The 26648-nt window shown below is 49.3% G+C and overlaps 12 protein-coding genes and 1 non-coding gene across 13 annotated transcripts; 9 read left to right on the plus strand and 4 right to left on the minus strand.

The window, feature by feature from the left end:
- Positions 1 to 1152: 1152 nt before the first annotated feature.
- AFUA_5G01220 (uncharacterized protein) lies at positions 1153 to 2355 on the plus strand (the record flags this gene model as incomplete). The annotated part of the gene is made up of 2 exons (XM_743127.1): positions 1153 to 1815; positions 1873 to 2355. 2 exons carry the CDS (start codon positions 1153 to 1155, stop codon positions 2353 to 2355), a joined length of 1146 nt encoding a protein of 381 aa, XP_748220.1.
- Positions 2356 to 4293: 1938 nt separating this feature from the next.
- Positions 4294 to 5505, plus strand: AFUA_5G01230 (RTA1 domain-containing protein). Its single transcript, XM_077804712.1, has 3 exons — positions 4294 to 4622; positions 4687 to 5075; positions 5130 to 5505. Exons 1-3 carry the CDS (start codon positions 4348 to 4350, stop codon positions 5396 to 5398), a joined length of 933 nt encoding a protein of 310 aa, XP_077660850.1. The 5' UTR covers positions 4294 to 4347; the 3' UTR covers positions 5399 to 5505.
- A 673-nt stretch (positions 5506 to 6178) lies between these two features.
- On the plus strand, positions 6179 to 8104 carry AFUA_5G01240 (putative general amidase; the record flags this gene model as incomplete). Its single annotated transcript, XM_743125.1, has 4 exons — positions 6179 to 6496; positions 6545 to 6814; positions 6869 to 7789; positions 7952 to 8104. The coding sequence occupies 4 exons, from the start codon at positions 6179 to 6181 to the stop codon at positions 8102 to 8104; spliced, it is 1662 nt and encodes a 553-aa protein (XP_748218.1).
- Positions 8105 to 8453: 349 nt separating this feature from the next.
- AFUA_5G01242 (uncharacterized protein) lies at positions 8454 to 9232 on the plus strand (the record flags this gene model as incomplete). The annotated part of the gene is made up of 4 exons (XM_001481434.1): positions 8454 to 8504; positions 8584 to 8694; positions 8740 to 8847; positions 8933 to 9232. 4 exons carry the CDS (start codon positions 8454 to 8456, stop codon positions 9230 to 9232), a joined length of 570 nt encoding a protein of 189 aa, XP_001481484.1.
- Positions 9233 to 10675: 1443 nt separating this feature from the next.
- On the plus strand, positions 10676 to 11731 carry AFUA_5G01245 (uncharacterized protein; the record flags this gene model as incomplete). The annotated part of the gene is made up of 3 exons (XM_001481435.2): positions 10676 to 10711; positions 10768 to 10848; positions 10904 to 11731. 3 exons carry the CDS (start codon positions 10676 to 10678, stop codon positions 11102 to 11104), a joined length of 318 nt encoding a protein of 105 aa, XP_001481485.1. The 3' UTR covers positions 11105 to 11731.
- A 148-nt stretch (positions 11732 to 11879) lies between these two features.
- AFUA_5G01248 (uncharacterized protein) lies at positions 11880 to 13464 on the plus strand. The gene is made up of 2 exons (XM_001481436.2): positions 11880 to 13125; positions 13193 to 13464. The coding sequence occupies exon 1, from the start codon at positions 12103 to 12105 to the stop codon at positions 12658 to 12660; it is 558 nt and encodes a 185-aa protein (XP_001481486.1). The 5' UTR covers positions 11880 to 12102; the 3' UTR covers positions 12661 to 13125; positions 13193 to 13464.
- A 473-nt stretch (positions 13465 to 13937) lies between these two features.
- On the plus strand, positions 13938 to 14795 carry AFUA_5G01250 (NAD(P)-dependent oxidoreductase; the record flags this gene model as incomplete). Its single annotated transcript, XM_743124.1, has 1 exon — positions 13938 to 14795. The coding sequence occupies one exon, from the start codon at positions 13938 to 13940 to the stop codon at positions 14793 to 14795; it is 858 nt and encodes a 285-aa protein (XP_748217.1).
- A 276-nt stretch (positions 14796 to 15071) lies between these two features.
- AFUA_5G01260 (ankyrin repeat domain-containing protein) lies at positions 15072 to 15956 on the minus strand (the record flags this gene model as incomplete). The annotated part of the gene is made up of 1 exon (XM_743123.1): positions 15072 to 15956. The coding sequence occupies one exon, from the start codon at positions 15954 to 15956 to the stop codon at positions 15072 to 15074; it is 885 nt and encodes a 294-aa protein (XP_748216.1).
- Positions 15957 to 17342: 1386 nt separating this feature from the next.
- On the minus strand, positions 17343 to 17413 carry tG(GCC)9. Its single transcript has one exon. It is a non-coding gene (tRNA).
- A 633-nt stretch (positions 17414 to 18046) lies between these two features.
- AFUA_5G01272 (putative C6 transcription factor) lies at positions 18047 to 19906 on the plus strand (the record flags this gene model as incomplete). The annotated part of the gene is made up of 3 exons (XM_001481437.1): positions 18047 to 18904; positions 18949 to 19235; positions 19282 to 19906. 3 exons carry the CDS (start codon positions 18047 to 18049, stop codon positions 19904 to 19906), a joined length of 1770 nt encoding a protein of 589 aa, XP_001481487.1.
- A 496-nt stretch (positions 19907 to 20402) lies between these two features.
- On the plus strand, positions 20403 to 21518 carry AFUA_5G01290 (NADP-dependent oxidoreductase; the record flags this gene model as incomplete). The annotated part of the gene is made up of 1 exon (XM_743120.2): positions 20403 to 21518. The coding sequence occupies exon 1, from the start codon at positions 20526 to 20528 to the stop codon at positions 21516 to 21518; it is 993 nt and encodes a 330-aa protein (XP_748213.1). The 5' UTR covers positions 20403 to 20525.
- A 259-nt stretch (positions 21519 to 21777) lies between these two features.
- On the minus strand, positions 21778 to 23571 carry AFUA_5G01300 (uncharacterized protein; the record flags this gene model as incomplete). The annotated part of the gene is made up of 1 exon (XM_743119.1): positions 21778 to 23571. One exon carries the CDS (start codon positions 23569 to 23571, stop codon positions 21778 to 21780), a length of 1794 nt encoding a protein of 597 aa, XP_748212.1.
- A 1346-nt stretch (positions 23572 to 24917) lies between these two features.
- Positions 24918 to 26477, minus strand: AFUA_5G01310 (RTA1 domain-containing protein). The gene is made up of 3 exons (XM_743118.2): positions 26048 to 26477; positions 25701 to 25949; positions 24918 to 25633 (listed from the first exon to the last, which is right to left on the minus strand). Exons 1-3 carry the CDS (start codon positions 26193 to 26195, stop codon positions 25197 to 25199), a joined length of 834 nt encoding a protein of 277 aa, XP_748211.1. The 5' UTR covers positions 26196 to 26477; the 3' UTR covers positions 24918 to 25196.
- Positions 26478 to 26648: the final 171 nt, after the last annotated feature.

A 26648-nucleotide genomic window follows, 5' to 3' on the forward strand; every position in this document is an offset into this window, starting at 1 on the left:
CGAAAGACCCACTCTACGGAGTGTGGCCATGTACGCTGTAGCCCCTTAGGGATCGACTTATCTTAAGCTACATGGCACGTTCAAGACAACTTTCATGGTTCTTTGATATTCAATCATTTTATATCAAGGACCGTGCCTTTAAGTGAGTCAAACTCGGTGAATGCATGGATCTACCATGGTTTAGTGATGACGTGCCATAATTCCTGCGAGCAAATCAATATAGCCGTCAAAATGACGCAGTCCCAAGTCAAATTGTAGCTTTGTCGAGAGAATTTTCAAACACGCGAGTTAGATGGTTGGATTTTCCCTTCTCGTACGGAAGAGACAACCTGTTCTACAACTACCTATGTATTAGGGACGAACGATGTCTCTCGTTACGGTATCCGCATACTGTATTCTTTGCGGTAATGATGTCCCTATTGTAACAAGCATAAAAAAGGCGAACTGGACAAGCCTGTTCCGAATCGGTGAGTGATGTGCCTGTCTGATGGGGACTGCAGCACCGCTGACACAGGCCCAGTGTCGCAGTCCGGAGACGGCGCACACCTCTCTGGATTGGGATATCGCGAGGGAAGTATGGCGTGGTCTGTCCCTCGTGCCGAGAATAGTTGTTGGAATGATGAACCGAAGCCTCAATGCAGACGAGTTAACTTCATGGGATCTGTCGTCCACGTCCCATCGCAGGAGGCATTCCTGTTGCACGAAGCATGCTGGTCACTCCTGCGACGTGTTTACGGCCAAAAGGCTGTACCACTGGCTCGGCTACTGAATGTGTGCAAGTCATTGTGTTCCCTGTCCTGTACAAGGATTAACTGGGGTCATTCGTATGGCGGGATGCTCGATATATCTGGTAGAGGTGTGCTTCATTACAGTGTAACTAGGAGACATGAGACTTGGCGGCCGATGATACAAAATCCCTTTTCTGATGTCAATCGGACCTGGACGTTAGCATTGCAGAGAGCCACGCGGCCCAAAGGGTCTGTCAATCGGAAAGCATCAAAGCCGTGTCCGATCAAGAGAGCAAAATCCCGCTCGGAGGGTGTCAGCTGTCTTGATCGCCTGCCGTTGGATATTTGGATTGAAATATGTGCTTACCTAAGAGTGCACGACTGCCTGCAATTACGTTTCATCTCAAGGCGGTTGAGCACGTTTATGCAGAGCTCACACTTTTGGACATTGAAAATCAAGTCCGAGGAGTTTGAGTTCGCATTTGAGCTGCACGAACTGGAACCCAGCAAGTTTGATAATGCAAGGTTGCTGCATCGCCTTATATGCATTCAGCGTGCGACTTCTTTACACAATAGAGCCAGGATCTGGGGATTGGCACGGTGTTTGAAAGGCATCCTGGACCTATCTGAGCCTGACACAACGACTATGGTCAACAACCCCAGTGACCCTGTGGGCCTGGATTGGGGGAAGCTCCATTGGTCAATCAAGCCTCCTAATTCTGGTCAAGAATATGCTAAGGGCTGCCAGATCCTGTACACACAGCGTGTGATCCTCACTGGTCATTTGCGTCAAATCACCGTCTCATCCATTAACATGGAGGACACAGTCCACATTACGGGTCTGAAACTTTCCTTCGACGATGGGACCAGCACACAACTCGGTTACAGATCTCAGGACAATTCTTCAACCGACGTCGTAGCCTTTGGGGGATTCGTTGTCGCAGTAGGGACGACAGGAATCCATGGGTTGCAGATAATTGACAATAGATCGGACTCCACTAAATGGTTTGGTTCCAACCGGAGATGTCCTCAAACACGCAAGTTGAAGTCGGAAAAGGAGATTGTCGGAATTAAGGCTTTCTTTGATGTGAGCATACTCTCTGGCCTTGCATCCTGTTTACCACCTGAACTAATGGCTGGCTAGGGCTTCAAACTTGTGTCTCTGGCGCTGGGCCGGCCACTGCGGCCCAAACGAAAAAGTCGCCGGTCTCTCCTTGATACTGCTTTATGGTATCCAAGTATCCCGCCGGAAAATTTACGCATTGCAGATGGATTTTCGGTGGGCCAATCGCCGACGACATCTCGTCACAGTCTCCTGTTCTGGGTCTGGTTCGGTGGTCCAGGAGGGTCGTACCTTCAGTACTTGACTGGAATATCCGGCACAAGATTCAAAGGTAGCTTGGGCGGGATCGAATTCCATTTCTCAACCGACAGCGTCCCCATCACCTCCAGGAAGCTGGGTCTTTGTGATGACAAGGAAGGGCCGGATTTCGCCATTGATGGTGCGGGGGGAGAGTACATCACGTTCGTCTATGGGAAGTTTTCGCCGATGTCTTACCTTTCGGTTCTGGTGGTGTGTCAGAAACAAGTTTTACGGGTGTTGATTAAAGCTGACATCCGGGGATAGATATACACAAACCGTGGTCGAAAGTTCGCTGCCCTACGCCAGAGTTTCGATGTTGCAGAAATGAAACGGCTCTTCCCTGCTGAATCAAACTCCATCCTGACAGGATTTTATACTTGCTATCGAGAACACGACTCTCCACTGCGCAGCTTGGGTTGCTTGTGGGAACGAAGTTAAGAGCCAGCAGGGACCGTCAGCTAAAGGGAGTGTCGACGGAGGCAAAGGGAACATCTCTTGTTGCTATCGACATAAAGATTCAGCACTCTGTTCTGATTTGATCATTAGGCAGATACTAGCTCGCGTACAGTTTAAGATAAATGACCCCCAATTGAAAGATATGCCTAACACACTATCATCTTCCCTTACTCTATCATTATCGACCTATCGACCTTTGGAGAATGTAGTGGACTTGTGCTACACGTCTGAGACCTTCTCCAGTAGTGATCAACGCCAAAGGAGTCACATTCAATATCCTAGCGTCCGGAATTTAAGCGATGCCAAAATCGTCTTTGATCTAGCTAGGAGCTGGTCAACCTTCTCTCCAAGAATATGAATTCTCCTGCGCAGCGCCGATACAGTCAGCCCAAGATGCTAGCGGGAGGGATATTCGTCAAGGTGCTGATAGTCGCGCCGATTCCCATCAGACTTGGAGCGCGCTTGACGAAAGACACATTCTTCTCCTGAGCGTTGACATCTTTCATTTTCAGACCTCTGAAGATGACAGATTAGTTGTTGTGTTATGCTGACCATTGGCAACTTTCGCTATCTGCGAATCGAACACAACGTATCTTGCCACGAACACAATCCTGGCAAGCTTCACCAACGGAATCGGCGGTGTGTTTGCATCCGAACTCGTACCTGGCGTGATTGATATGTCCGACCTATAAAATCGATGGATTTGATGATGGTTGGATTCCCGAGTTTGGAGAGGGATGGAAGAGTTCAGTGCTGCTGGGTGAGAAGTTGCCGCCTCAGGCAACAACATAGTACTCTTGCAATGCCCTGGATTACCAGCCATAGTGCCGTTACCCAGCCCATACGACGATGTCTTAGACATCCGACGAGAGAATCAAACAGTAGCGGCGGTTTCAGAGAGTATCTACAGCCATTCTCCTTGATATGCGCTGTTGGTCAGATGCGCCAAGGACCTCAACCCCTCGCTGGGCGGGTCTTTGGCCTTCACGCTAGTTGAGTCAAGACTTGACTATTCATGCAGTTGAGGTATTCTATCTTGATACCTGGTTCTGGAACAGGGACTGGATTGTATTTTCTTCGTTATCTCAGAGTGGCTCACTTGACACGAAAGTTGAGATTTACTTGGCTACAGGGACACAGCATCAGTCTGACAGTGGGTGGATAAACAACCTCCTTCGTGCCAAGATTCTCTCCTGTGTCAGATCAGAAGCTGACGCTGCGCCTCAGTGGAATGACGCGTTGTTTTTGCGTTATGATCGCGTTCTTCTTGGTGTTCCTATCCCCGGTCTGGTGTCCATGTCTTGTCCGTGCCCTTTGTCCGTGTCCGAATAACACGGCTTTGTTCGAAGGAGCCGACCTCGTTCTGACTCAGGCAGCTCAATTATTAACTTCAGCCTCAAATATGGTCGAGCCAACAAATTGTTTTGCTTTGCCTCTCATTGGGAAATATGGCTCTAAAATTAGTCCTTCAGTGTTCATACCCATTGTGCAGCAAATCATGTACTAGAAGCTACGGCCAGTGTCCTAGTCTCACCCACATGTACGGTGTATGATACTAAAGTGTTGATGATGTATTGACCAGAGTGAGATCTGTTGATACTAAGAGCTAGAAACATGCGTTGGGCACAGGGCTTAGCAATTGTAATCGAGCTGTTCAGCAGGCACCGAAGTAACTGGCACCTACTTATATGGCATCAACCATGCAAAGACTTGCGAAAAGATCGTTAAAATCTTAAGTCGCTCATCTTCCTTCTATCCTACTGATTATTTAGTCAAAGTATATTCTGGAAAATTCTCATCATGGTCAGCAACACGACAGACCCCTCGGACTACTGTACGCTGGATACTTGTCCCTTGAGTCTCGCCAATTTCAACTATGTTCCCAACCTGGCAGGTAACCTTCTGTACCTGGCGCTTTTCGGTACGATGTTGGTGGCCAATCTGGGACTCGGGATCTATTACCGTACTTGGGGATATCTAGTTGGTATGATCGGTGGCCTCGCTCTTGAAGTCATCGGTTATGTCGGAAGAATCCAGCTTCACTACAACCCATTTCCGTTCAGTCCATTCCTTCAGTGAGTTCTATCAATCACCTTTCCCCGAACCCCTAGCAGGATGAGCTGACTTCTTACTGTCCAGATATCTAATCTGCCTCACCCTTGGACCTGCCTTCTTGAGTGCGGCAATCTATATCTGCCTCGGCCATATCGTCGTTGTCTACGGCGAGGGCATCTCCCGTCTGAAGCCAAGAACCTACACCATTATCTTCGTTCTTTGCGACTTTCTCTCTCTTGTGCTCCAGGCTGCCGGAGGAGCCATCACCTCGATCGCGGATAATGATCAGCAAGACCTACGTCAGACGGGGATCAACATCATGATAGCGGGGCTTGCCAGCCAAGTGGCATCTCTGGCGGTCTTCCTCTTTCTCTGCGCCGATTTCGCCTGGCGCGTGTACAAGAACCCGAACAAACTAAACGAATCGATGGATCATGTTCGCAAGACGCTCAAGTGGAAGGCGTTCTTGATCGGTAGGTTTCTCTTTCCCGGTATTTCACCCCGCTACATATATCTAACGGCTAAAGGGCTCACCGTCGCGACATTAGCGATATTTGTCCGGTCCGTCTTCCGGGTGGCCGAACTGCAAGAGGGTTTCGACGGTCCCTTGGCAAATGACGAAGTGACCTTCATGATCCTCGAGGGGGCCATGATGGCCATGGCTACCCTTTGTTTGACTGTCTTGCACCCAGGATACTGCTTTGGTGGCTACTGGGATCAGACCAGCTGGAGGTCCATCAAGCAATCCAGTCAATTGAGCTTGATGGAACTCAAGGCACAGAACTCACGGGCCTGATATCTAAGGGATGTTAATTATACGTCATGCCAGCCAGGATTGTCGTGTGTATTCAGGGCAGGCACATGGAAGTTGGGGTTACAGGAAGGATGGGTAGATAGAGGATAGATTGGTTGACGTGAGCCTTTGATTGTATGGCTACATTTGCTTGGTAGTTCCTAGCCATCAGCGCATGCAGGCGATTCCATGAAGCGCCCCTATATTGTTGGACTCTGATCCTGGTTCGACAAAAGTGGGGGAGATGCTAGATTAGGTTATTTGAACGTAAATGCATCGTCCGTGATCGAATGAAGATCGGCGATGGCAACGACGACTTCCACTCTTAGACTAATAAAGCTAGATGAAAATGAAAGTAACCTGTGACAATCCTGGATTGAACCAGGGACCTTCCGATCTATAATTATGCGTCTAGAGTGCAGACGTGACCTTTGCATAAATGATTTCTCTAGCCGAGCTAGCCAATGAGGTTTCTATATCGGCTGAGGAGAATATGTTGTGATTGGCAGCGATCCTTACCCCTCGTTCTTCGCATCGTGGAATACCGTCCTAATTGGTGTTGTGTTAGCAATTTGCCGAGGTATTGCTTATCTTGGGTGTTGTAGAGAACAGAATGGCAGGTGGCCTTATGTTGGATGCTGGCTTGTTGAGATTTTCAGGACTTCTCCAATGCTGGCGATATAAATTCTGAGAGTGCTTCCATGAGCACTCGGTAGTATCGTTTTAAACCCACCACACATACTAAAGACTCGTCCCCTATCCCAGGCTTGTCGGATTATACAAATGGACTCCCAAAACTCCATATCCGGCTGGCAGCACAAAGTCGCCCAAAAACAGCAGGAATGCCTGCAGAAGATCCCCGCTGAGTGGAAGATCCCGGAAAGCCTCCTCTCTTCCCTCCAGCTACCACTAGCCGAGAACAGAAATGACCTGATTCAAGGAGACGCTGTTCGCAAAGCTGGTATCCTAACCGAGCGAGAACTGCAAATCACAGAGCAATACACCGTGTCTGGCCTTCTGTCAGCATTGGCAGATGGGCGACTGACCTCGCTTGAAGTGACATTGGCATTCTCCAAGCGAGCTGCAGTGGCGCAGCAATTGGTATGAATGTTCTTGGCACTGGTATGATATCATTCTCATGTTAGATAGGTAAACTGCCTCACAGAGACCATGTTCCCCGAAGCCCAAGAGCGAGCCAAATATTTAGACGAACTCAAGGTGCAAGGCAAATCCGCAGGACCGTTGCATGGCTTGCCGATCAGCATCAAAGACCTTTTCCACGTCAAGGGAACGCATGCGTCGATTGGCATGATCTCCTTTCTGGATGAGAAATCGACCGACAACTCGCCTTTGATCGATATTCTGCTGAGCCTGGGAGCTGTTATCTATGTCAAGACGAATATTCCCCAAACAATGATGGTACGTCTTCGTACTAGTCTCGGATGTATGATCACTAACCATTTCCTACCGTAGACGGCCGACTCACACAATAATGTCTTTGGTCGTACATTGAATCCCCACAATACTATTCTAGGACCCGGAGGATCCAGCGGAGGGGAAGGCGCTCTTATCGCCATGAGAGGATCGCCCCTAGGGGTCGGAACCGATATTGCAGGTAAGAAAGCTCCTGGTCGACAGGAAGTGGCTAACAAACCAGGTTCAATTCGAATCCCTGCTCTATGCTGCGGAACGTACGGATTCCGGCCCAGTGCATCTCGTATCCCAAACGGTGGCGGACGCAGCTGTAGTACCCCCGGAATGAAGTTCATCCTGTCCTGTGCAGGGCCGCTAGCTCTGGATATGGATGCAGTTGAGGTCTTTTTGAAGACAGTCATCGATGCGAGACCCGGCCTGTACGATTCCTCGGTCATCGATGTACCCTGGAGACAGGCGACGGTCAAACATCCCTTGCGAATTGGCGTCGTGCCTCCAGACTCTAGCTTCCCTCTGCACCCTCCGGTGAAAAGGACCTTAGCGAAGGCCGTCAAGTTATTGAAAGCTCAAGGCCATCATATCATCGAGTTGTCAGCCGAGGAATGTAAGGTAATGGAGATCAACGAGGTCGCATGGAATATCTTTACTCTCGACAGTGGAGCCATGGAACACTTACAAGCGACCGGCGAGCCACCGGTGCCTGCTCTCATTAACGTCCAGCGTCAGGTAGAGATACTGAGGCAGGCGGGGAAAACTTACCTACCTGATTTCAGCCATTTAGACCGACTAGGAAGACTCGCTGCTCTGAACACCAAGCGAGCCGATCTTCGAGAGACCTGGAGGAAGATGTGGATCAGCCACGATCTGGATATTTGTCTCGCGCCATCAGCTCAAAACACGGCTGTTCCGCACGATATGTTTGGGCTTGCACCGTACACGACTTTCCTGAACTGTCTTGACGTAAGCTTGTCTCTTTTGTCGCTTGAAAATTTCGTCTAACGATGCTCAGTATCCTTCATGCATTATCCCCTTCGGACGGGTCAACGAGATGGATGCTCGGGAGACTTTTGAGCTTGCTCCGGGTCAGGCTGGACCGAGCTGTAAGTACTTTTGCTGATGTAGAGGCCTATTCCTCTGACTAACAGTCATTTAGACAACTTCGCGCAGCTGGAAGGAGCACCATGCTCTATTCAAGTCTTCACTACTACGATGAGAGATGAAGAGTGTTTGGAAATGGCAAAGATCATAGACCAGTGTCTGAAAAGCGAGGCGTAGACAGTGCCGGGGGTAAAGTTATCCTGATGCAAACTGTCGGCTATTTCTCCTCCTGCTGCCGTGAAACAAGCAGTATGCTTCCAGACAACCTATTATTATTCATTGGGCCTAGCGATCATTGATGATCGACGAACTCAAGGTACGTGTGATAAGGTACTTGCGATTAATCACATTTGCATGAGAACTGCTCTGCAGTAAGCTGCATCAGAGTTAGAGCGTATCAAATCATTGGAACTTCTGTTGAAGAAGCAATGTGATTTGACGTGGCTTCGTCTTACCGCCAGATCTCTCTTCCATGCCAGTCGGTTGTTTCCCCAAATCAGACAAGTCCCACAAAGCAATAGTCAAGATGGACATGATCGACTCCAATAGAAAGGCCAGCCTGCATGCAAGGGATGCCGTAACCACTATCCCTTCCTACTATCACGTCTTCTAAATAAGCCTTGATATCCAATCCCTTCAACTCTTGCAAATTCAAGACCAAGCTCACACTGTCCATCCACACTATCCGCTATCCAGATACTCAAATTACCCCAAAATGGTCGCCCTCAACTCCACAGTCGAAAGGCCAGACTCCGCCCTATTCACAGGTACGCATTCCTCGCACCACTTAATCACAACAACAATACTTACAGGATAGGCGCCATCCTCACCACCACAAAATCCAAAAATGGCACGTACCACGTCCGCCAGAACAAACAATCCTCGTCGCTGAACTTCTTCGGAAGGCCGCCTCAAAACGAGTGGGCATCCTTCAATGCCACCATCGGAACCATCAATGTACCTCCCCCCCTTTTGGTGTGATAACCAACCGCTAAGAAACACCAGGTCACGGGGACAATCAACCACCTCAGCTTCGACACGGTCATGGAAGTGCACGTTGCGGGTCTCTGCCTCGGAGCATTCACAGGGAACCCACAGTTGTCGTTTACGATCGGGGTGGATCTGGAGTGCGCGAATGGCGAGCTCCAGCTCACGGCTGTGGGGGATGATATCTATCTCAAGGTTGATATGGCCTTGGTGCAGGTCGGGAAGGACAAGAAAGCTGAGCGGGTGAAACTATCCGAGTCGGTTTGTATCAAGAGTCTGCCACAGGAGTTGTGTGAGCCGTGGATGCCGACGCAATAGGATATGGTTGTTTTGACTGGGATGGGCATCTTATGGGTAAATCAGGATGGAAGACAGGGAGATGCGGTTTATTTCCGTGGCCATTTGTCTATGGGTTTAATTTGAGTTCGTTCTTTAATCATGGTTAGACGTGAAATGGGATGCATAGTGTATTCCTGCATCGAGGGTATGTAGACCGAGCTCTTTCACGAAATCCTCATCTCATTGCTGCATGATAAGTGGTGGTCTATGATACTCGTACCCCCAGGCATGGCTGTTGCGTACTAATAATAAGAACCCATCGTAGCAAACTCTCATCCAGCCCACATCCAGCAGAGTACAGCCTGCAAATGGCCATCGTCGTCTTCAGTGCTTTCTCGCCATCCCAATGCGAATAAGTCTCTCGGCTCGCATCGACACTATTGACAAACCCCTCTTTGTTGACCGTCGGTTCATCTGGTGGCGATGCTTTCCAAATAATGCAATCCAAACACTCGTCGGTGATCTGGATACAATACCGGTAGCGTTGAGTATTCGTTGACTGTACCTTGCTCTTTCCGAGTGATTTGGTCGTCGAAGATAGAAAAATCAAGACGATCCATCGAGACCATTGCTAGGTTCCATGGTCTTCTCAGCGTAGATACGGAGGCGCCTCAACGCATCCCAGTCCGAGTCACGTGCAATGGTACCCCACAAAGCCCATGTACGATGGCTGTCATCCTCCAGATCCGGTTCGACGCAGCCGAGAAGTTGAACGCCTCGTGAAGTGGGGAGTACGTGGGGATGGCTCATTTTCGCTTCCGCATTAGTGCAGCCAATCTTAGCGTCTTCTCAAGGCAAAGGCCTCTTCATAGCTTGTCTTGAAGCTAGTCTGAAGGTGCTGTGTGCACAACAGAGATGGGTTCCGGACAATCCCCGTGGAATCGTGGCAGGGTTGTTCATGCAGATAACTTTAAAGCATCAGCTCCTGCCTAATGTGTAGTTCAACCCAATCCAGCAGCCTATAGTGGGGTTTACTTTGAAACTGCACAGATGATGAATCATATCATTGCTCTCTTGATGTGTTATTATTGATGGTCTTGTTGCCGTAGCATGTCAAGTAGACAAGATAGCTCCATGGCTTCTTGTGTAAATAAAAATCTCAATGTGAGGATCAACTACTGTCTCTTTGTTGCATGATAATCTCAGTTGAATTAGACAATCTGCTCTGTATACAAAGATGCACACTCATAAAACTTAATCTAGATTAACATTGGGAGTCAGCAGATCTACCAATAACCAGTTATATATATTCTGGGACAGTATCGTGATATGCTCCTGCGCTAGTATATATTTAGTATAGCCGCTGTGTAGTGTCACCCCACCTTGGGTGATGTCACTGAGGCATGGGCGACTCAATGCGTATTTGGAATTCTCACCCCTTACCCACCGTGATCATGGACTCCGCTCAGGCTCAACAATGAAATGAATCCGAAAGAGAGCCAAAATCCTTCTGCAGAAGTAAGTTTGACCACTTCCATATTTGCACCTTTAATTCATCTCTTTGTCAACTTTAGCCGCTCTCAGAGCGCGAGAAGCACCTCCTCAGCATTTATGGGAAGTTGCCACACAAAGGGCTGCTAGGCGCAGCGGCCAAGGTACTTGCTGCTTCTTGGGCAATAACCATCCAAAGAGAACCTCTGACGGTCAAAGCATCGGACCTATTTCGACTCTGGTGACTATGCTCTTGCTGCAGCTCATAAAGTGACGGACGAGGGGGATATCCAAACTGGAACCGCGCATCCGTTGCGCGAGAGCATCCCACATCCCTATGCTCCCGTCCCTAGCTCTGGTAACGTTGCTGGAGATGCCAACAAGGACTCGCATTGTAGGAGGAGTTCAAGTCCCGAATAGGGGGAGAGATAAGCTTTAGCTCAGAATGGCTAACAGACCGTTCGTCAATCCGGAAGACTGGTCTCGTGGGAGATTGTCCACTAAGGTTGGAGACTGGGGTCATTCAACAATAGATGGTCATGTCCGAAACCATCCGCATGGACACACCCAGTTCTGTCCTTTAATGAAGGTGAAACTTGGGTGGCTGCAGCGTGTTCGGTAGTTAAATTTAGCATGTCCTAGCTCTCAATTTGATAAGGCAGGAGTGATCTTTATGGATGGCACTCTTATATGTCTTCAAGTAAGTCACTATGCGCCGGTAATTCCGCACCTATGGGAGCATACTGCTGTTCTCAACTACCCTTGATAGTGCTCAGCTGACCCAGCTGCCAGCTGCCTTGCACCTTGTTAGACGTCCATCCACGAAGCATTCCGTGCTTTCCAGGTATCTCGTGAGCCTGACACAAGGGTACCGCAACCGTCGTTCGGCTGAAGACTGCGGAAGTCTAAATCACGGAGCCACCAAAGGGTCCGTAATGCTCTGTGTAGGTCCATTAGCATGTAAGCAATCCTAAATCATCAGCTAGGGAATGGCTTGACTCCTATCGACTCTTCTAGGCCAGAGCTCACCTGATATTTACACTTTACATCTTAATAGAGAGATATGTGGAAACATGCATAACTATTTTTTGATCATGTTACACATCATCATGCGGTCATCAGACTCACATAATGGACTGGCTCTGCTGCTTTATAGAAACCCTTGACTCCTCTTAGAAACTGAAACATAGTAATAGTGATTTCCAACACTGCATGATATTACTGCTAACACACTGATAAGCTGTAAAATACCTTCAGCATGCCCATCCAAGATTACGGTGTCTGGAAGGCATATCCTGTGCACTACAATAGTTGAACACCATGAAGATGACCCACGGTCACCGCATCTATCATTATATCATGACGGCAGTGGACAACGTCGCAAGGAGGGCTCTCAACGCAACCTTGGCCGGACAGGGATGGAAATTTCTTGGCTCTTCCGAGCTGCAATCAATATCAAATCTGGAGACACGAATGACTCTCGCCTCGTGTATTGGATAGATCGCGATTTCAGCCAGCACTCCATCATCGACAGGCTCAGTGTCCTAAAGCCGGGATTCCATCTACTCGAAGATACGAAATCAAGCCCTGATGGTCCAAGGGTTGGTTTTATCCGGAGTAACTTGTTCAACGTCAACAGCGGCCGGGTTCTGCCGCAGAACATTGAGGGCCCTGATAACAATATTATTGATCTGCTAGAACCTGAAGTTCGTCAGGCCATTGAGCGCCAAGCTGAAGTATATGTTTTTGGTGCGCGTTTTGACACGAAGGATGGAATCCACGATGTCCATATGAACCAGGGCAACAAAGGACGCTGGAAGGGGATAACACCGTCTTTCAAGACGGAGCACTCTTTATTCATTTCACAAATCCTGACCGATGGCTTGGCATTTTCCTCGGCTTTGCATCCCAGGCAGCCCATTCCGATGATCGGACTGGGCATGCCATATCATCGGAGACTTGGAGTGACTACCTAATTGACCATAGAGGGCAGCCCAATCTTATCGAGAATTCTGTGGCCATCAAAGAGACAAACATCAAAGCTCCTGGACGGGGTGGCTCGAAGGAACAACAAGACTCTGTTACTCTCACCAATCTCACGAGCAAACCCCTCTCCCTTGGGACGTGGCATAACTCAGCTGGCCGAATCCAAGTGTTACCCCCTAATGCAGTATTGGACGCGATGGCAACAAAGGTGTTCGACATCCCCATTGTCATCTTTCCACTAATGGCGACACCATCACTCTTGTCAATCAATACGGCCTCAAAGTGGACGGCGTAAGCTACAGCGCCGGACAGGCAAAACCTGACAGCTAGCCCATTGTTTTTGCTCGCTAAGATTCGGCGTAGAACAGTCGATCCCAGTGTCATGATGGCTTGCTTGGAAATGGTGTAACAGGATGGAACATGAATCAAAGAAACTTGAAATTCAATATCGTCCTGTACGTAAACCCTAAGGCCGAGGGGCATATTGTCCTTGTCTAATCGAATCTGATATACTTTGCATAGATTTGCTCAAGGACTAACCGCAACCAGCAACTACTCACTCATTGATCCGTCATTCTTATACTTGTGATGAGTGGCCTGTTTGTGGCCAATGTGGTAATTGTTGAAGGACCTGTCTCGAGGCTTATACTTGAAATTGTTCTCGAACCTGTATTCATGGTGGTCAGTGTTCCTAAGTCATGTCGTAGTGAGCCTTAATTAGCTGCGACTTCTTAAAGGAAGCATCAGCCTGTTAGTTCATTCCTATAAATACATGAAATGATTAACCCTATTGCACAGAGACTGATCTATAATAAGAACTTTCTAGATAAGGATTAAATAATCATAGTATAGTACGATCATAATAGTTCACTCCCTAAATTATACTCTAAATGTCAGATGTTCTTTAGACTCCGTCTTTTGGGAATGTATCCTGTGCGCTACTATGTGGGCATCTCGCGGCTATATTACCACAAGTACTCCTGCATATTCACATGGAATTCCAATTTTTGTCCTGAATATCTCTAGATTGGTTCTACACGTTAAACCGTATGCGAAGTGAGCCAAAGTACTTGGCAATCTATTGTTGATTTGTCAAATACGAGATGTTCCCACCGTGATTTCAAAGCAACGCTTGGCTACCAAGCACGTAGATATCAAGATGGAACAACATGGAATGAAGAGGTGTGTATATAAAGAAGTGGAATTTCGCTGAATGTATGGATCAATCAACATTCAAATCAAGCATTCCTCTCAAGTCCTAATCAGAATGTCATCCGTTAGCATTTTCGGTCTCGGAGCCATGGGCACAGCCCTGGCGTCTCGGTTCCTCGAAGAGAAGTACAAGGTCGCCGTATGGAATCGATCTCCAGAAAAAGCAAGCTCCTTGCTCGGAAAGGGTGCGACACTTTCCCATACTGCAGTGGATGGCATCAACGCAAGCGATCTGATCATCATCTGTCTTCTTGATAACGCCGCCGTGGAAGCAACTCTCGCCGGCGCTCTTGACCACCTCCACGGCAAGACAATCATCAACCTTACAAACGGAACGCCTGACCAAGCTCGGAAATTATCAGACCGTTTTGTCAGTCACGGCGCTCGGTACGTTCACGGCGGAATCATGGCCACCCCGTCCATGATCGGTTCGCCTTATGCCCTTGTCCTATACAGCGGGTCCCCGGATGCATTCAAGGCCGCCGAGGGCGACCTGTCAGTGCTAGCCAAGTGCGTCTTCCTAGGCGAAGATGCAGGCACTGCGTCACTGCATGACCTGGCTCTGCTCAGCGGCATGTACGGTCTCTTCTCAGGCTTCCTGCATGCAACCGCCCTCGTGAGGTCGAGCACGCCCGCGGTCAAGTTCATGGACCTCCTGGTTCCGTGGCTGGGGGCAATGACCGAATACACTAAAGGGATGGCAAAGCAGATTGATGAGGGGAAGTACACCAGCGAAGGATCGAATCTCGCTATGCAATTGGTTGGCATTCAGAATATTATCGACGCCAGTGAGGCACAGCAAGTCTCTGCGGAATTCATTCGGCCCATGAAGGAATTTATGCAGAAGGCAGTGGCAGCTGGGCATGGCGGTGACGATATTTCGTCCTTGATTGATTTTGTGAAGTCAACATGACCTGCCACTGTATGTTAAATTTCTTGAGCTTAGGGAGAGAATGGACCATTGCTCTGTGAGGCAGCTTTTACATCTTTGATTCTGCGGTAGCTGCACCATTTTTTTAGCGGGATAACCGACAATACTGCCGCGAGGAAACCAAAACCAATTCGATTCATATCTTAATAACAAATTTCACTGATTAGAAGTGAACCAACACTAAACTAAAATTTCGGAAACAGAAGGATACTTTTGTTGGTTTTCACGTAAGTGAACAGAAGACATACCCTCCAGGACCTATCCCTTCGTCTTCTCGCAAACGTTATAGTTGATCATCTTGACCATGATCTTTCCCTTCTCACTATCGATCAAGAACGAATCTATACCATCTCTCACATCGATGCCATAGGCGTCATGGTAGCTCCAACGCTCCGTCACCCATCCCCCGTCTCCATCCACCACGGTGCCCTCTATGGTGTAAGCAGTAGTAGGCAATTTACTATTAAGCAGCCTAGCCGACTCCTTGATGCCCTCATGTCCGAGGAAGAATCTGTCGAAAGTTCCCATCAGCGACAGACGCAGAGAGCGGGAGTAGTTCCGCTTGATATCCAGCGGAACATCCCCGATATAACGCAGCAAGATATGCTCCCAGTAGACGTCCGAGACGGAGCGGCCCTCCTCCTGAGGGAGCTGACCTGAAATGAGATACTCCAGGATCTCCTTGCTAGGCTTGCTCTTCGGGTCTTTCACATTGTCTGAGATCTCCTCGAACTGCTCCCGGAGCCATTTCTCTCCTTTGGGCAGACGCGGGTCCGTCACGGTGAGGTCGGGGTACTTCTTGATTAGCATCTCCGCGATGTTGTAGTGACCGTTGTCAAGGAGGAGCTTGAAAATGGTGCAGCCTTCGCTGTCACGGGCGGTGGGGCTCGCGTCGTTCTGGAGGAGCTCAGTCATGGCGGCTTCCTGGCCGGCTATGGCTGCCGCGAGGAGTGGGGTCACGCCGTCATAGTATTCATTGACGTCGGCACCGAGATAGATCAGGAACCTGATGACATCCACATTGCCCTTGCGGGCTGCATTCACAAGAAGGCCACAGGAAGTGGTGGACGGCACCTTGGTGCCGTTCTGAACCGAGATGTTAGACTCCGGGGTGGAGATTTGGCGGCTGACAAGGGCAGGCATTTCGAGAAGAATGTCGATAATGGAAGAATTGGAATATTTGCTATAGTCCTTCGCAGATATGTCTTTGATGATCGGTCATAGCAGTCTGATTTGGACGAGTCTTGACTCGTACTTATAGCTTTGCTTCTTCCTACTTGGATAGAAAGGCCTCGGGACTTGGAAGATCCTGAACACATCGTTGATGCAATGGACTCCCAGTCTCCGGTCAGTTCATAGTTCTAGACAATGACGAAGTAGACTGAATCTCCTATGATCATAGTCAGTGAAGTCAGCACTCAGGATGAAGTTACAGGCTTCCTGTGGCATTGATCGGAGCCCTTGACGCTTTCAGAAGAGCACTGTGGCAATCTTCGAGTCGATTACCCCCAGAACGATACATATGAGCTGTGGTATCAGTTGAAAGTGTCCTTAGGGTTGTACTCGGACGTCTAGAAGATCTTTCCAGGTCGAAATCCGGACTAGTTCCACTGGATTTTGAGACACTTCCAGACACTCCTGTCGAAAACGGAAGTAATGTCGAGCGTTAACGGTCGAGAACGCATGAGAATACCCTATCAAAGACCCTTGCTCGTCGATCTCATCGTCCAGAGCAGATGTCGATGACACTTCTTTCCCTGTAACGTTGCATAGCCCCTAGGGGGCATCATGGATCAAGGCTACATCATGACTTGACTCCACGTATCTCTTGATGGAGACAGTCTCAGCGTTTGTATAATTTGCTTTCAGGCAGTAAATCTGTCTTTGCGTAAAGGTCTACGCAACTGAGTGCAAGTGCTGAGATCTTCACGTAATTGATCTTTCTGGCAAGGCTTTAGTGCTGCACTTGCTTCGTCTGTAGCGTTTACTAGGTAGAGCACACTGAAGCTTTCCCAGGGTAGACAATCGACCTGAAACCAACTGTTTTGCTTAGAGTCGATCCTCTCTATTGGCAATGGGTCAGAGTCTCACGGTTCAATACACAGGCGAGGCCATCTGCACTATAGGGCTCTATCCAGTGCGCGTGATCTTTATCACATAACAGACATACAGACCTCTTCTTAGGCAGGCTAGCTCGATATGTCTATGAGCGTTGCAGGGTAGATTCCGTCATTGGTAATGAGTTACTGAAATATATCGTCCTTAAGGCTGACGTCTTATGTACCGTCGTTTAGGTGATGCTATTCACAATACAGCTTTCCTGGTCAAGTCTTGCACTAGCCATATTCTTCCTGTTTATATAGTTCAAACCCTTTTCAGCCTCATGTTGTTGGGACAGTTTTTGTAGTTATCTTTAAAAGTCGTGAAGAGAGTGCCGAAGCTGCCGGATCATAGAGAATGGAAACCAAAGGGAAAAAGGAGAGCAGAGAAACAGCAATTGCTACAACAATAGAAGTCAATAAAAAGTAATGCATCATCCGTGAATCGAACACGGGCCTCGTCGATGGCAACGACGAATTCTACCACTAGACCAATGATGCTACCAATTGAGCTATTTGATTGGCTGTTGAAACCTCGCAGCTATTTATTATTGAAGAGGCATTTCATGCTCAGTGGCCCAAATGTGTTGTTGCACCAATTTGAATATATTGTTTGATATAAATAGAGTCTACTACTAATTGACTGTTACCATGCCGCACGTACCAATATATGCGTTGTGTTATAGTAAAGAATACACAATGGGAACTTTCCGATACTTGGATTATTACTTGTATATATAGTTCAGGAGATCGGCATAACCCTGAACTGCGGAGTTGCTCTCCTCTACGCAGAAATGAGAATTCTGGCATTTCAATATGGCACAAGCGGCAAAGACAATGACGAGAACAAAATAGACAATTTGAACCTCGACTTTGATAAGAGTGCATGGACAACGTGATTATTGAGCTGCCCAGAACGGAATATGGCGTTCTTGCTGGATCATGAACCAATCACACTCGGCCATTAAATCAAGGTTAACAGGCTTCATTAAAAATAGCGTATTCTAGCGGGGTACAACGGCGCTGACCGACTGATTGATATTCATGACTTGTCCCATTCCAATGTAAGCATCCTTCTATAAACCGAATAATCCAGTTCTACATCAAATCTGTTATTGTCACTTATCTATCCTAATGCCGGACTTGGGTACATCTAAACATCGCTCATCCCGCGCTTGCACGGCCTGTCGGGCCAAGCATGTTCGATGCGACGCGGCTCTACCACGATGTACTCGGTGCGTCGGCGAGGAGAAAGAATGTGTGTATGTCAAGTCACGCCGGGGAGGTCGTCGCCGGGTCTTGAACACTCTGACTTCGTCAATGAACGGGACGAAAATGGATCAAGAATCATTTATATCGATACTGCCAATCCTATCACAAACAGGGACCAGGGAATTGAATCCAGGCTTCAACTTGACTACCTCAACAAGTGCTCCGAGCGGTACTGTGGACGACCAGCTGCTCTCATTGTATTATCGATACTTTCATAGCGCGCACCCATGCGCAGTACCTCGATTTGCAATCCAGCGTTATGCGGTCAGCGACCGCCGCGCAATACAGCCACTTTATGCAGTGATGAAGTACATCGGCTCTCTTCATAACGCATTGATCCCGTCCTCGCAATTGAAAGATCATGTTGAGGCGGAATTGGCTGTCGCTCGGAGTACCGATCATGTAGTCTCACCGTTCGCAGTCCAGGCCGTGCTTCTCTACTCCATTGCAGTCTATTGGTGTGACGAAACGGAAAAAGGCCTGGATCTGCTTGAGGAAGCTATCCAGATGGCTCTTGGGCTTGGAATGAATCGGAGTAACTTTGCCACCGAGCATGGGAGGAACGATCCGATCCTCGAGGAAAGCTGGCGACGGACTTGGTGGCAGATTTATATTACCGACGCGCATATCGCTGGAAGTACGCACAGTTATCCTTTCCGGACGGATGGGATCCTTATGGATGTTCATTTGCCCTGTGAAGAGGAAGAGTATGAGTCCGGGGTAGGTGGTCTTCCTTCTGGTATGTTATGTTGCTGAGATCATAGAATATTCCAAACCCGCGAACTCTGGAAGAGTACGATATGCGAGAGTTTTCCGGCGATGAACGGGAGTTCTCGTCATTTGCAGAGATGGTGGGCTTGACTCGAAGCTTGGACTTGGCTCTTGCTGCGAGAAAAGACCTTGATTTGAAGATCATCACTACTGTCTGTGCTAACGTCGACGCGATCCACGTCTCGTGGACGTCACTCTTGCCGGCGTCAAAGAGGACTGTATTTAGACCCGACGGCTCCTTGGATGAGACTCTGTTCAAGGCACATGCTATTATCCACACGTGGGTCCATCTTCATTTCTTTGATAGTCTTACTGATTACGTGTAGATGGATTGTCGACCTTCACCGGCAACTATCAAACCTAGCGTATAGCGCCATCGAGGGTGTGTCAAAGTGTTGCCCGCAGGCACCACCAGAGAGCCTTCTCCAAAGTAACTCCCCAGAAAGTGATTTGCACACCAGGAGAGTTCTGCACTCAATCGAGCAGTTCGAGTCCCTGCTGACCCTCCCAACAAACATCGTCAGCCATACTCCATTTATTATCTGCATGATTGCCGTTGTGGCTGTCGCCCACCTCTCCGCCTGCCGCTATGTCTTCAAGGGACAGGACTTGCGACTCGATCGAGAACGGATCAGAGTGACCATGGGGACTCTCAAGGCCATGGGTGAACACTGGGCACTTGGCAAACGGACGTACCAGGAAATCAGCGTTATCGCGCGGGAGATATTATCATTGGACCGGCCTTTGCCCTCTCCGTCCATGCCGCAAGAACCACAGCACGCCATGACGGGTATATCTGGAGTAACGGCTGACATGACTGCCTCATCCTTTGCACTGGCTATGGCTGCTGAGTCTTTGGACTTTTGCGATTTGTTTGACATTGACTATCATGAGGCGACTATTCGGGACGCCCTGACTCAGGATCTGGTGGTGGCTGAGTGCTGTGTCTGAAGCTGCAAAAATGGACAGTGCAGGGCTGATTCACATTAAACTGCGTAGCAAGCTTTCCAAGCTATACTTCGATTGCCCTCACTTGATTCACCCTGATTAGTGGTCAGGTAGTTATAGCCCAAAGTAAGAGTCCCTTGGTTGTCGCCCGCAAAACAAACCGCAGGACAGCCCAGCGACTGCTATTGGATTCGAAGCTGAGTTAGATGGAGATAGAACCAAACTTATCCGTCCGAAAGTTCGGTGTCGGACGTCGTTAAATACAGTTCGTCCGAAGTGCTGACAGACCTTTATCCTATTGCGGGAGATCGGGTATCCGGGAATCCAGGGAATCACCAATACCCGGCTGGCCAGTCGGGCCTATACGAGATCTCAACGTCAGTATATTTATGCTCTTTCTTCTGTATGAATTAATTATCTGTGAGTCATTGACTGCTTGGCAGCCTTGGTCTTACCCCAGCTCGAATTCCATATTTGACCGGCAATTCGGTTATACAGACAGCTGCTGACATGCTCCAATAAGGTTATATAAAGCGTCATATCCCTCTTGCCTGACCTCATAAATAATTCACAGTAGCACCTCAACACTAGCATCGAAAAAAAAAACACGAATAGTAGCAAAATGTCCATCCCAAAAACAATGCGCGCTCTCCTCCAGCCCTCCATTGAGGAACCCCGTCTGGTCATTACCGCAGATCATCCCGTCCCAACCGCCACAGAAGGAACGGACGAGCATCTCATCCACGTGCATTGCGTCAGCCCCTGTGCTAACGAACTCAACTGGGCAAAGGCTTTCCCTGCCCTCCAACAACGCGAGCAGATCCCCTGCTACGATGTCGCGGGAACAGTAGTGACCGCACCGCCATCCTCCGACTTCCAACCGGGTACAGAAGTCTACGCGCGCTCAAACTATCTCCGTCCGGGGTGCGCACGCGACTACGCCGTTATATCCGGCGCTGATCTCGCGCGGCGTCCTCAGAACCTGAGCTGGGTGGCGAGCACCGCCATCCCGCTGAGTGCGCAGACGGCGCTGCAGGCGCTGTTTGTGCAGTCTGGGATCGGGGAGCTGGGCGACCAGGCATGGAAAGGGAAGAGGGTGCTTGTTACGGCTGCGTCTGGGGGTGTGGGGATCTGGGTGGTGCAGTTGGCGCGGCTGGCTGGCGCCACGGTGATTGGGACGTGTGGGCCGCGGAATGTCGAGTTTGTGAAGTCATTCGGAGCAAGCAACGTGATCAACTATCGGGAGGCGGATTTGAAGGAGTGGGGCCAGAGGCCGGAGAATCAGGTTGATCTAGTGGTTGATTGTACTGGCAAGAAATCGTTGGAAGATGCGTGGTGGTGTGTCAGGGATGGTGGGATTCTGATCAGCATCTGTCAGCCTCCCGAGCAAGTGCAGCCTGAGGAGTGCAAGGGGAAGAATGTCCGGAATTTCTTCTTCATCGTGTCGGCAAATCGGGCAGATCTGGAGAAAGTCACCAAGCTGGTGGAGGAGGGCAAGTGTCGAGGTGTTGTGGACAGTGTTTGGCCGCTGGAGCAGTTCGAGGACGCCTTTAAGCGACTGGATGAGGGACACGCTAGGGGAAAGATCATCTTGGATTTGTCACTGAATCATTGATATTTCGCAACAGCTTCTGCCAGTAGCAGCTCTCCTAAGGATGTTCACCACAACCGATCTTCTTGCGTTTGATCGCTATGCTGAAAAGGCTCGCCCTGTGTGTACTGGCTAGGGTCTTTAAGGATGTATCAAAGTTCAGTATTTGTCGTTGACATCACAACAAATATGTCGAGTAATGCCTAGTACGATGCCACGGTAGTATCGAATGCATTCTGATTCTACAGGTCTGAAAGATGAGAAGAGTAATCCTAGCCACCCGTCAACCTACATTATCCAATCCCACATACCAAACAGACGACACCACTAGAGTCGCTACCATGAAGCAGACAGAGGTTTCCTTCTCATGCATGAAACTGCCCACCAGATCAATTGAGTTGAACCAGACTGCACTCAATGCGAGGAGCAACTCGGTGACCAGCTTCACCCATTTTGGCAGTGGGTAGTATGCGTAAACAGCCGACAGACATGCGCAAGCCATAGTCACTACCACACAGCAGTAGGATTGACGCCATGGGGACTCGGACTTTGGCGAGATAGCTCTGCTTCCCCTCGCCACAATCTCATCGCCCTGGTATTGATATTGCAGGACTCGCGTAGCCAGAAGGTACTCCACCAGCACCGCCAAAATCGGTAAGCGGAGGAGACTTTCAATGACGGGAATAGTATCCGGGTTGTTCTCGCGCAGCAGGCGAACCACCAAACCGATTGGAGATGGCTCACCTGCCATACGTGCCAGATCGGCCGCGGAGATCTCCAACGACTCAGCGCCAATCGTGTACTGCGCAAACTCGTGCTTATGCCAGATCCCTACCAAACGGCCTTTTCCCTGGTTGCGCAGCGTGAACAAGGCACGAATACACAGCGAAAGGCCCACGACGACGGACAGCCAGAGCATTCCGTGGCCAACGACACCCGAGGGTGCCAGTCTCTTTGCGTTCAATCCGCCGTACAGCCACCCTGCGATGATAAGGGCCATCTCCAGAGCAGGCATGGCAACGGCTAACATAGTAGCCCACCACGGGAGGGAAGAAGCTAGAACGTCGCCCGCCAACAAGGGCGATCCGTCGGCCGTCTCGTACTGAAAAACCGCCTCGTCCATGCACAGCAATGATTGCAAGATATCGTTCCCATTTACGTTCTTGCCCCCCATGGTCGCAAGGGTCGGCCGCACCGTCATGAACCATACCGCGAGCCCACGGCCCGTCGCGGCAGCCATGAGTCCAACGGCACAGGCAACAAGCAGATGTACAAGGAGATACATTCGCGTGGCGCAGGCCATTCGCGCCCCACGGTCACTGCCGTAGGGACTCGTCCACTTCCGCAGCTTCAAGAATGGAGTGATGTTATGGTCTACGCTGGTGAATATCCATCCCCACGACAGTGTCGACTCCGTAACCTGCAGTTCCTGTTGCTGCTCCTTAATATACGTACACCGCGACGCGCGCACATCCATTCTTGTCTCCATCTCCCGCACGATGTCTTCTGTCGTCGCTGGCGGCGACTGCTCCAGCATGGCCAGCGCAAAAGCAAGGTCCGCGTCCCGCAGCGGAAACAGATTTTCGTTTGTTTCTTTGACCTTTGCGCCACAGAGGCTCTCGCTCCGAGGACATTTGATCCAATGTACTATACTCTCACGGGGGGGTTGGTCTTTCAGCTGGCAGCCTACCACAAGAACCTGCCAATCCCGGCCGGCGGCGAAGGTTTCTATCTGCATAGCCACCCGGCGGACTAAACCCTGCAAATCCTCGGGCGTGCGCCAGCACACCACGGCAACATCCGTGCGGACTTTGTTGGTGACCCAGCCCGCGTGTAGAAACCAATTGCCGCGGGCAAGGGCCCTGGTCATCGACCGGATCCGCAGGGCCATACGGACACTTGAGAAGAGAGCCGTTGCTCCACTGGCGACCTTTCCGACATGGGCCGCTATGAGGATCGCACCCCAGAAGGCAACGATCTGAGAGGACCAGGCAGCGGTGGAGGAGACGACATATTGTGCCGACACGGGGAGCGACTGTAGTAGCAGCACAAGAAGGTAGAAATTGATATATGCCATGAATTCACTACATAACTGTGGGGGGAAGAAGAGATGTGAATCAGAGGACCGCACTGAGTTTTATTGCGTACCTAATGCGAGGCTGGGGCGGAGTCAGCTGTGGCTGCATATGGCGCTACAAACGGGATAAAATAGCCGAATCTGGAGCTCACGAGGCTTTTCAGCAGCCAACGGTCCGACTGACGGTCAGCCTCTCTTTGCACACACCTCGTATGGCAGTATTCCCCTTCTACTCACTGTGCCAAAACTCGGCTTGTGTGAAAAGCGCTCATGACCTTATAGTTTACTGTAAGCCAGCTAAGAATCTAGCCTTGGCCTGTATATGGTCATCCATTGCTGTCTGTTTCAGCCCAGTTACCCGCTTGGTCCAGCACTGCCCACCATTTGCTCCGCTCAGGCAGCAGCCCCAACCACAGAAGAAACCAGTCTTTGAGAGCTCATAGGCGTGATGCTCTCGCATTTACTTGTGATAGGCGCAAGTCAAACAGCTGCCATGACCCCTAGCTGATCATATTATGCCGTCTTACTTGACTCCCAAAGCGGAGGTTGTGCTGATCTAATACTGTATATGGTCCTGGTTAAATGACATAGTCTCATAGGGCCAAACAAATGGCTCACCTGTAGTGTCTAGTGTATCTGGCTGATCTGGGAAAAACCAAGAATGTGGGTACAAAGGGGCCGGAAATTCCCCAAGCTCAAAAGTGATAATCACAGCCAAGGAACCCGAAAATCAAGAGTGAACATCTATTGGTCTGTTTATACTGCTGTAAATCAGCGATTTCCTCAGCCTTTCTACATCATATTATTCATGTCCGAACTACGTTATAAACTAAGAATCTGCTTGTCGCGGTCCCTTGCATCGCAGCTTTATCACTGGCATCCAGTTCGTCCTCTAGCGCCAATGGTGAATGGAAAGCTGGAAACATAGTTCAAACGACTATTTGGGACACCATAACTATACTTGCTGGGACATACAAAACAGTTACCGAGTTTGTCAGCACGTTGACCCGAAGTATGGCCCTTTCTATAGGGAGATGGAACAAGGGTGATTGTCATACCACGCACAGGACCTTTGAGGGTCTGAAGTGGACATATTACTCTTCCCGGCCCGACTGTGGTACTTCTGGGCAGTATGATAATGTTATTGTCATTAGGGCCATCAAGGGGCATCTCCAGAACCATCATGAGCATAGAAACACGTGTGCTACGCAGTGTCTTCATATGGACGAGGGCGGGAGCTGGGATGGATGGTTGAAACTGGGTTCTACCAATGCTTTGATGAACAGGCTTACTGTGGTCCCACCTTGACCTCTGACAGCTGCCTTTTTGGCTGCAAGTAGGACTTATGACTTATCGAGTTTAACCATGGATCATCACTCTGCTTGCTGATGATGCTTTGCACGCTGCCTGACATCCGCAGATAATTCTCGCAAAAAGTGAATGCATGGTGTGGACAAAAGTATAGACAAAATTCGTTGATTCTTATGTCAGGACTTGGGAGTTCCGGCCATTCATCATCCTGAAAGCCGCTCCAGCTCACGTCGAGATGCTTGTACAAGGTCTGTCCTTGTGAGACAGGCGAGGAGACACCTCTCAGATCCGGTCAAAGCAACTGCCTATTACCATTACCGTTCCGGGTTCAGCATCTCCAGATCAGAATCCACTTTCTGGTCCGCCTGACTGTGCGACAAGAGCTTGCTGGGGTGGGATACATTAAGAATAACACAGCATGCAAACATTAGGGCAGCATCAAAAACATAGATGAAAGCCTCCTTGCTCTGAAGATACCCGTCGCTTCCTTGCACATACTCGGCCACACGATAGACCGACCGGATCATGATTAGGACGCTGACCGTGTACAGAATCTTCATGTAGTAGTTCCATGGCAGCTGGGTGGACATCATGTGATGGATGGGCGTTGCAAGCATCCGGCGATGGAAAATCACAGAGACAAGCATGAAGAAGCCGAAGAACAGGATTTGAACAAAAAGGCCAGCGATGATCATATGTTCTCCCATGTTGACCTTGTCCTGTGTTTTGGCGCCCGCCAGTAAACCACCACCTACAGGAGAATACTGAGATTAGCTTTGGTGTCTCATGCCTTGTATACATTTGCAGGAACCGCATACCTCCGCACTGCATGAAAAAAGAAATAACATCACCAGCCACAAAGACCTTGGTCAGCCAATTCGGACGGACCAAGGAGAGGGAACCCGCGTTCAGCAGTCGAATAATCCGACCCAGAATCATGTACACGGAGGCGGCGAAGAGCGCTGGAGCAAGCAGAAGGAGCAGACTTTGACCTATATACGGCTTTGTCGTCCAGTTTGGGGTCTGCTTTGCACTGATGTATCTGCAGAGATAGCCAATAGCCTCAACTATAATCAACAATGGCATTAGCTTGTGTACGTTATAGCAGCCACTAGCTTCGTGGCTAGCCCCTTAATCCAAACCACCCATGATGTGAATTACACACAGAAGCCACCGATAATGAAGGCAGTCATGAACCAAGCCCTTGTCTTTGCCATCTGCCAGATATGGACAACCGTTGTTAACCCGAAAACTGCAGCAAACGAAACAGCAGCCCCTGCGGAAGGGTCATAGTGGTATAGTTTGAATGCCATGACCTGACTGGGAAGGGAAAAACTCGACGTGACAGCTGTGACTAGAACACAGATGGGAGGAGACTGGAATTAAATAATGGATAAAAGCAGCTTACTGCTGACGTGCAGATTTAGATTTGGCCATCAAAGAATGAAAGGGCGGGTTTTGGACACAGATATAATAACGAAGGCCATCTTGTGCTCCTGATGCTCCACACAGATGCTGCGTATATCTCATTTTAGAGCTGCCTGGTCCTTGGCTTTAGCTTGTCTGTGCTGAATGTGATAGTAAATGAAGTGCATCAAGCTACTTCGTACAATTTGCCCATTTGAACCTCTTTAACGCCACCTGAAGAATCACTTTCTCATACAGCGTAACGAGCTGGGTGACTCAAATCAGTCTTTGATACGAACTACGAGCAGTGGATCTCAGTCCACCACCTCGATTGGACCAGCACAACTGTGGACCTCCGC

Source organism: Aspergillus fumigatus, chromosome 5 (genome assembly GCF_000002655.1).
Source record: "Aspergillus fumigatus Af293 chromosome 5, whole genome shotgun sequence".
Taxonomy (NCBI): Eukaryota; Fungi; Ascomycota; class Eurotiomycetes; order Eurotiales; family Aspergillaceae; genus Aspergillus; species Aspergillus fumigatus.

Excerpts from the sequence above, each read along its gene's own strand:
- AFUA_5G01230 (XM_077804712.1), top strand. The coding sequence starts at position 4,348 with ATGGTCAGCAACACGACAGACCCCTCGGACTACTGTACGCTGGATACT. Across the intron at positions 4,623-4,686 it reads CCGTTCAGTCCATTCCTTCA|ATATCTAATCTGCCTCACCC; the intron begins GTGAGTTCTATC and ends CTTACTGTCCAG. Across the intron at positions 5,076-5,129 it reads GTGGAAGGCGTTCTTGATCG|GGCTCACCGTCGCGACATTA; the intron begins GTAGGTTTCTCT and ends TAACGGCTAAAG.
- AFUA_5G01310 (XM_743118.2), bottom strand. The coding sequence starts at position 26,195 with ATGGCATTCAAACTATACCACTATGACCCTTCCGCAGGGGCTGCTGTT. Across the intron at positions 25,950-26,047 it reads CTTCATTATCGGTGGCTTCT|TTGAGGCTATTGGCTATCTC; the intron begins GTGTGTAATTCA and ends TGTTGATTATAG. Across the intron at positions 25,634-25,700 it reads TTTTTTCATGCAGTGCGGAG|GTGGTGGTTTACTGGCGGGC; the intron begins GTATGCGGTTCC and ends ATTCTCCTGTAG.
- AFUA_5G01248 (XM_001481436.2), top strand. The coding sequence starts at position 12,103 with ATGGAAATTTCTTGGCTCTTCCGAGCTGCAATCAATATCAAATCTGGA.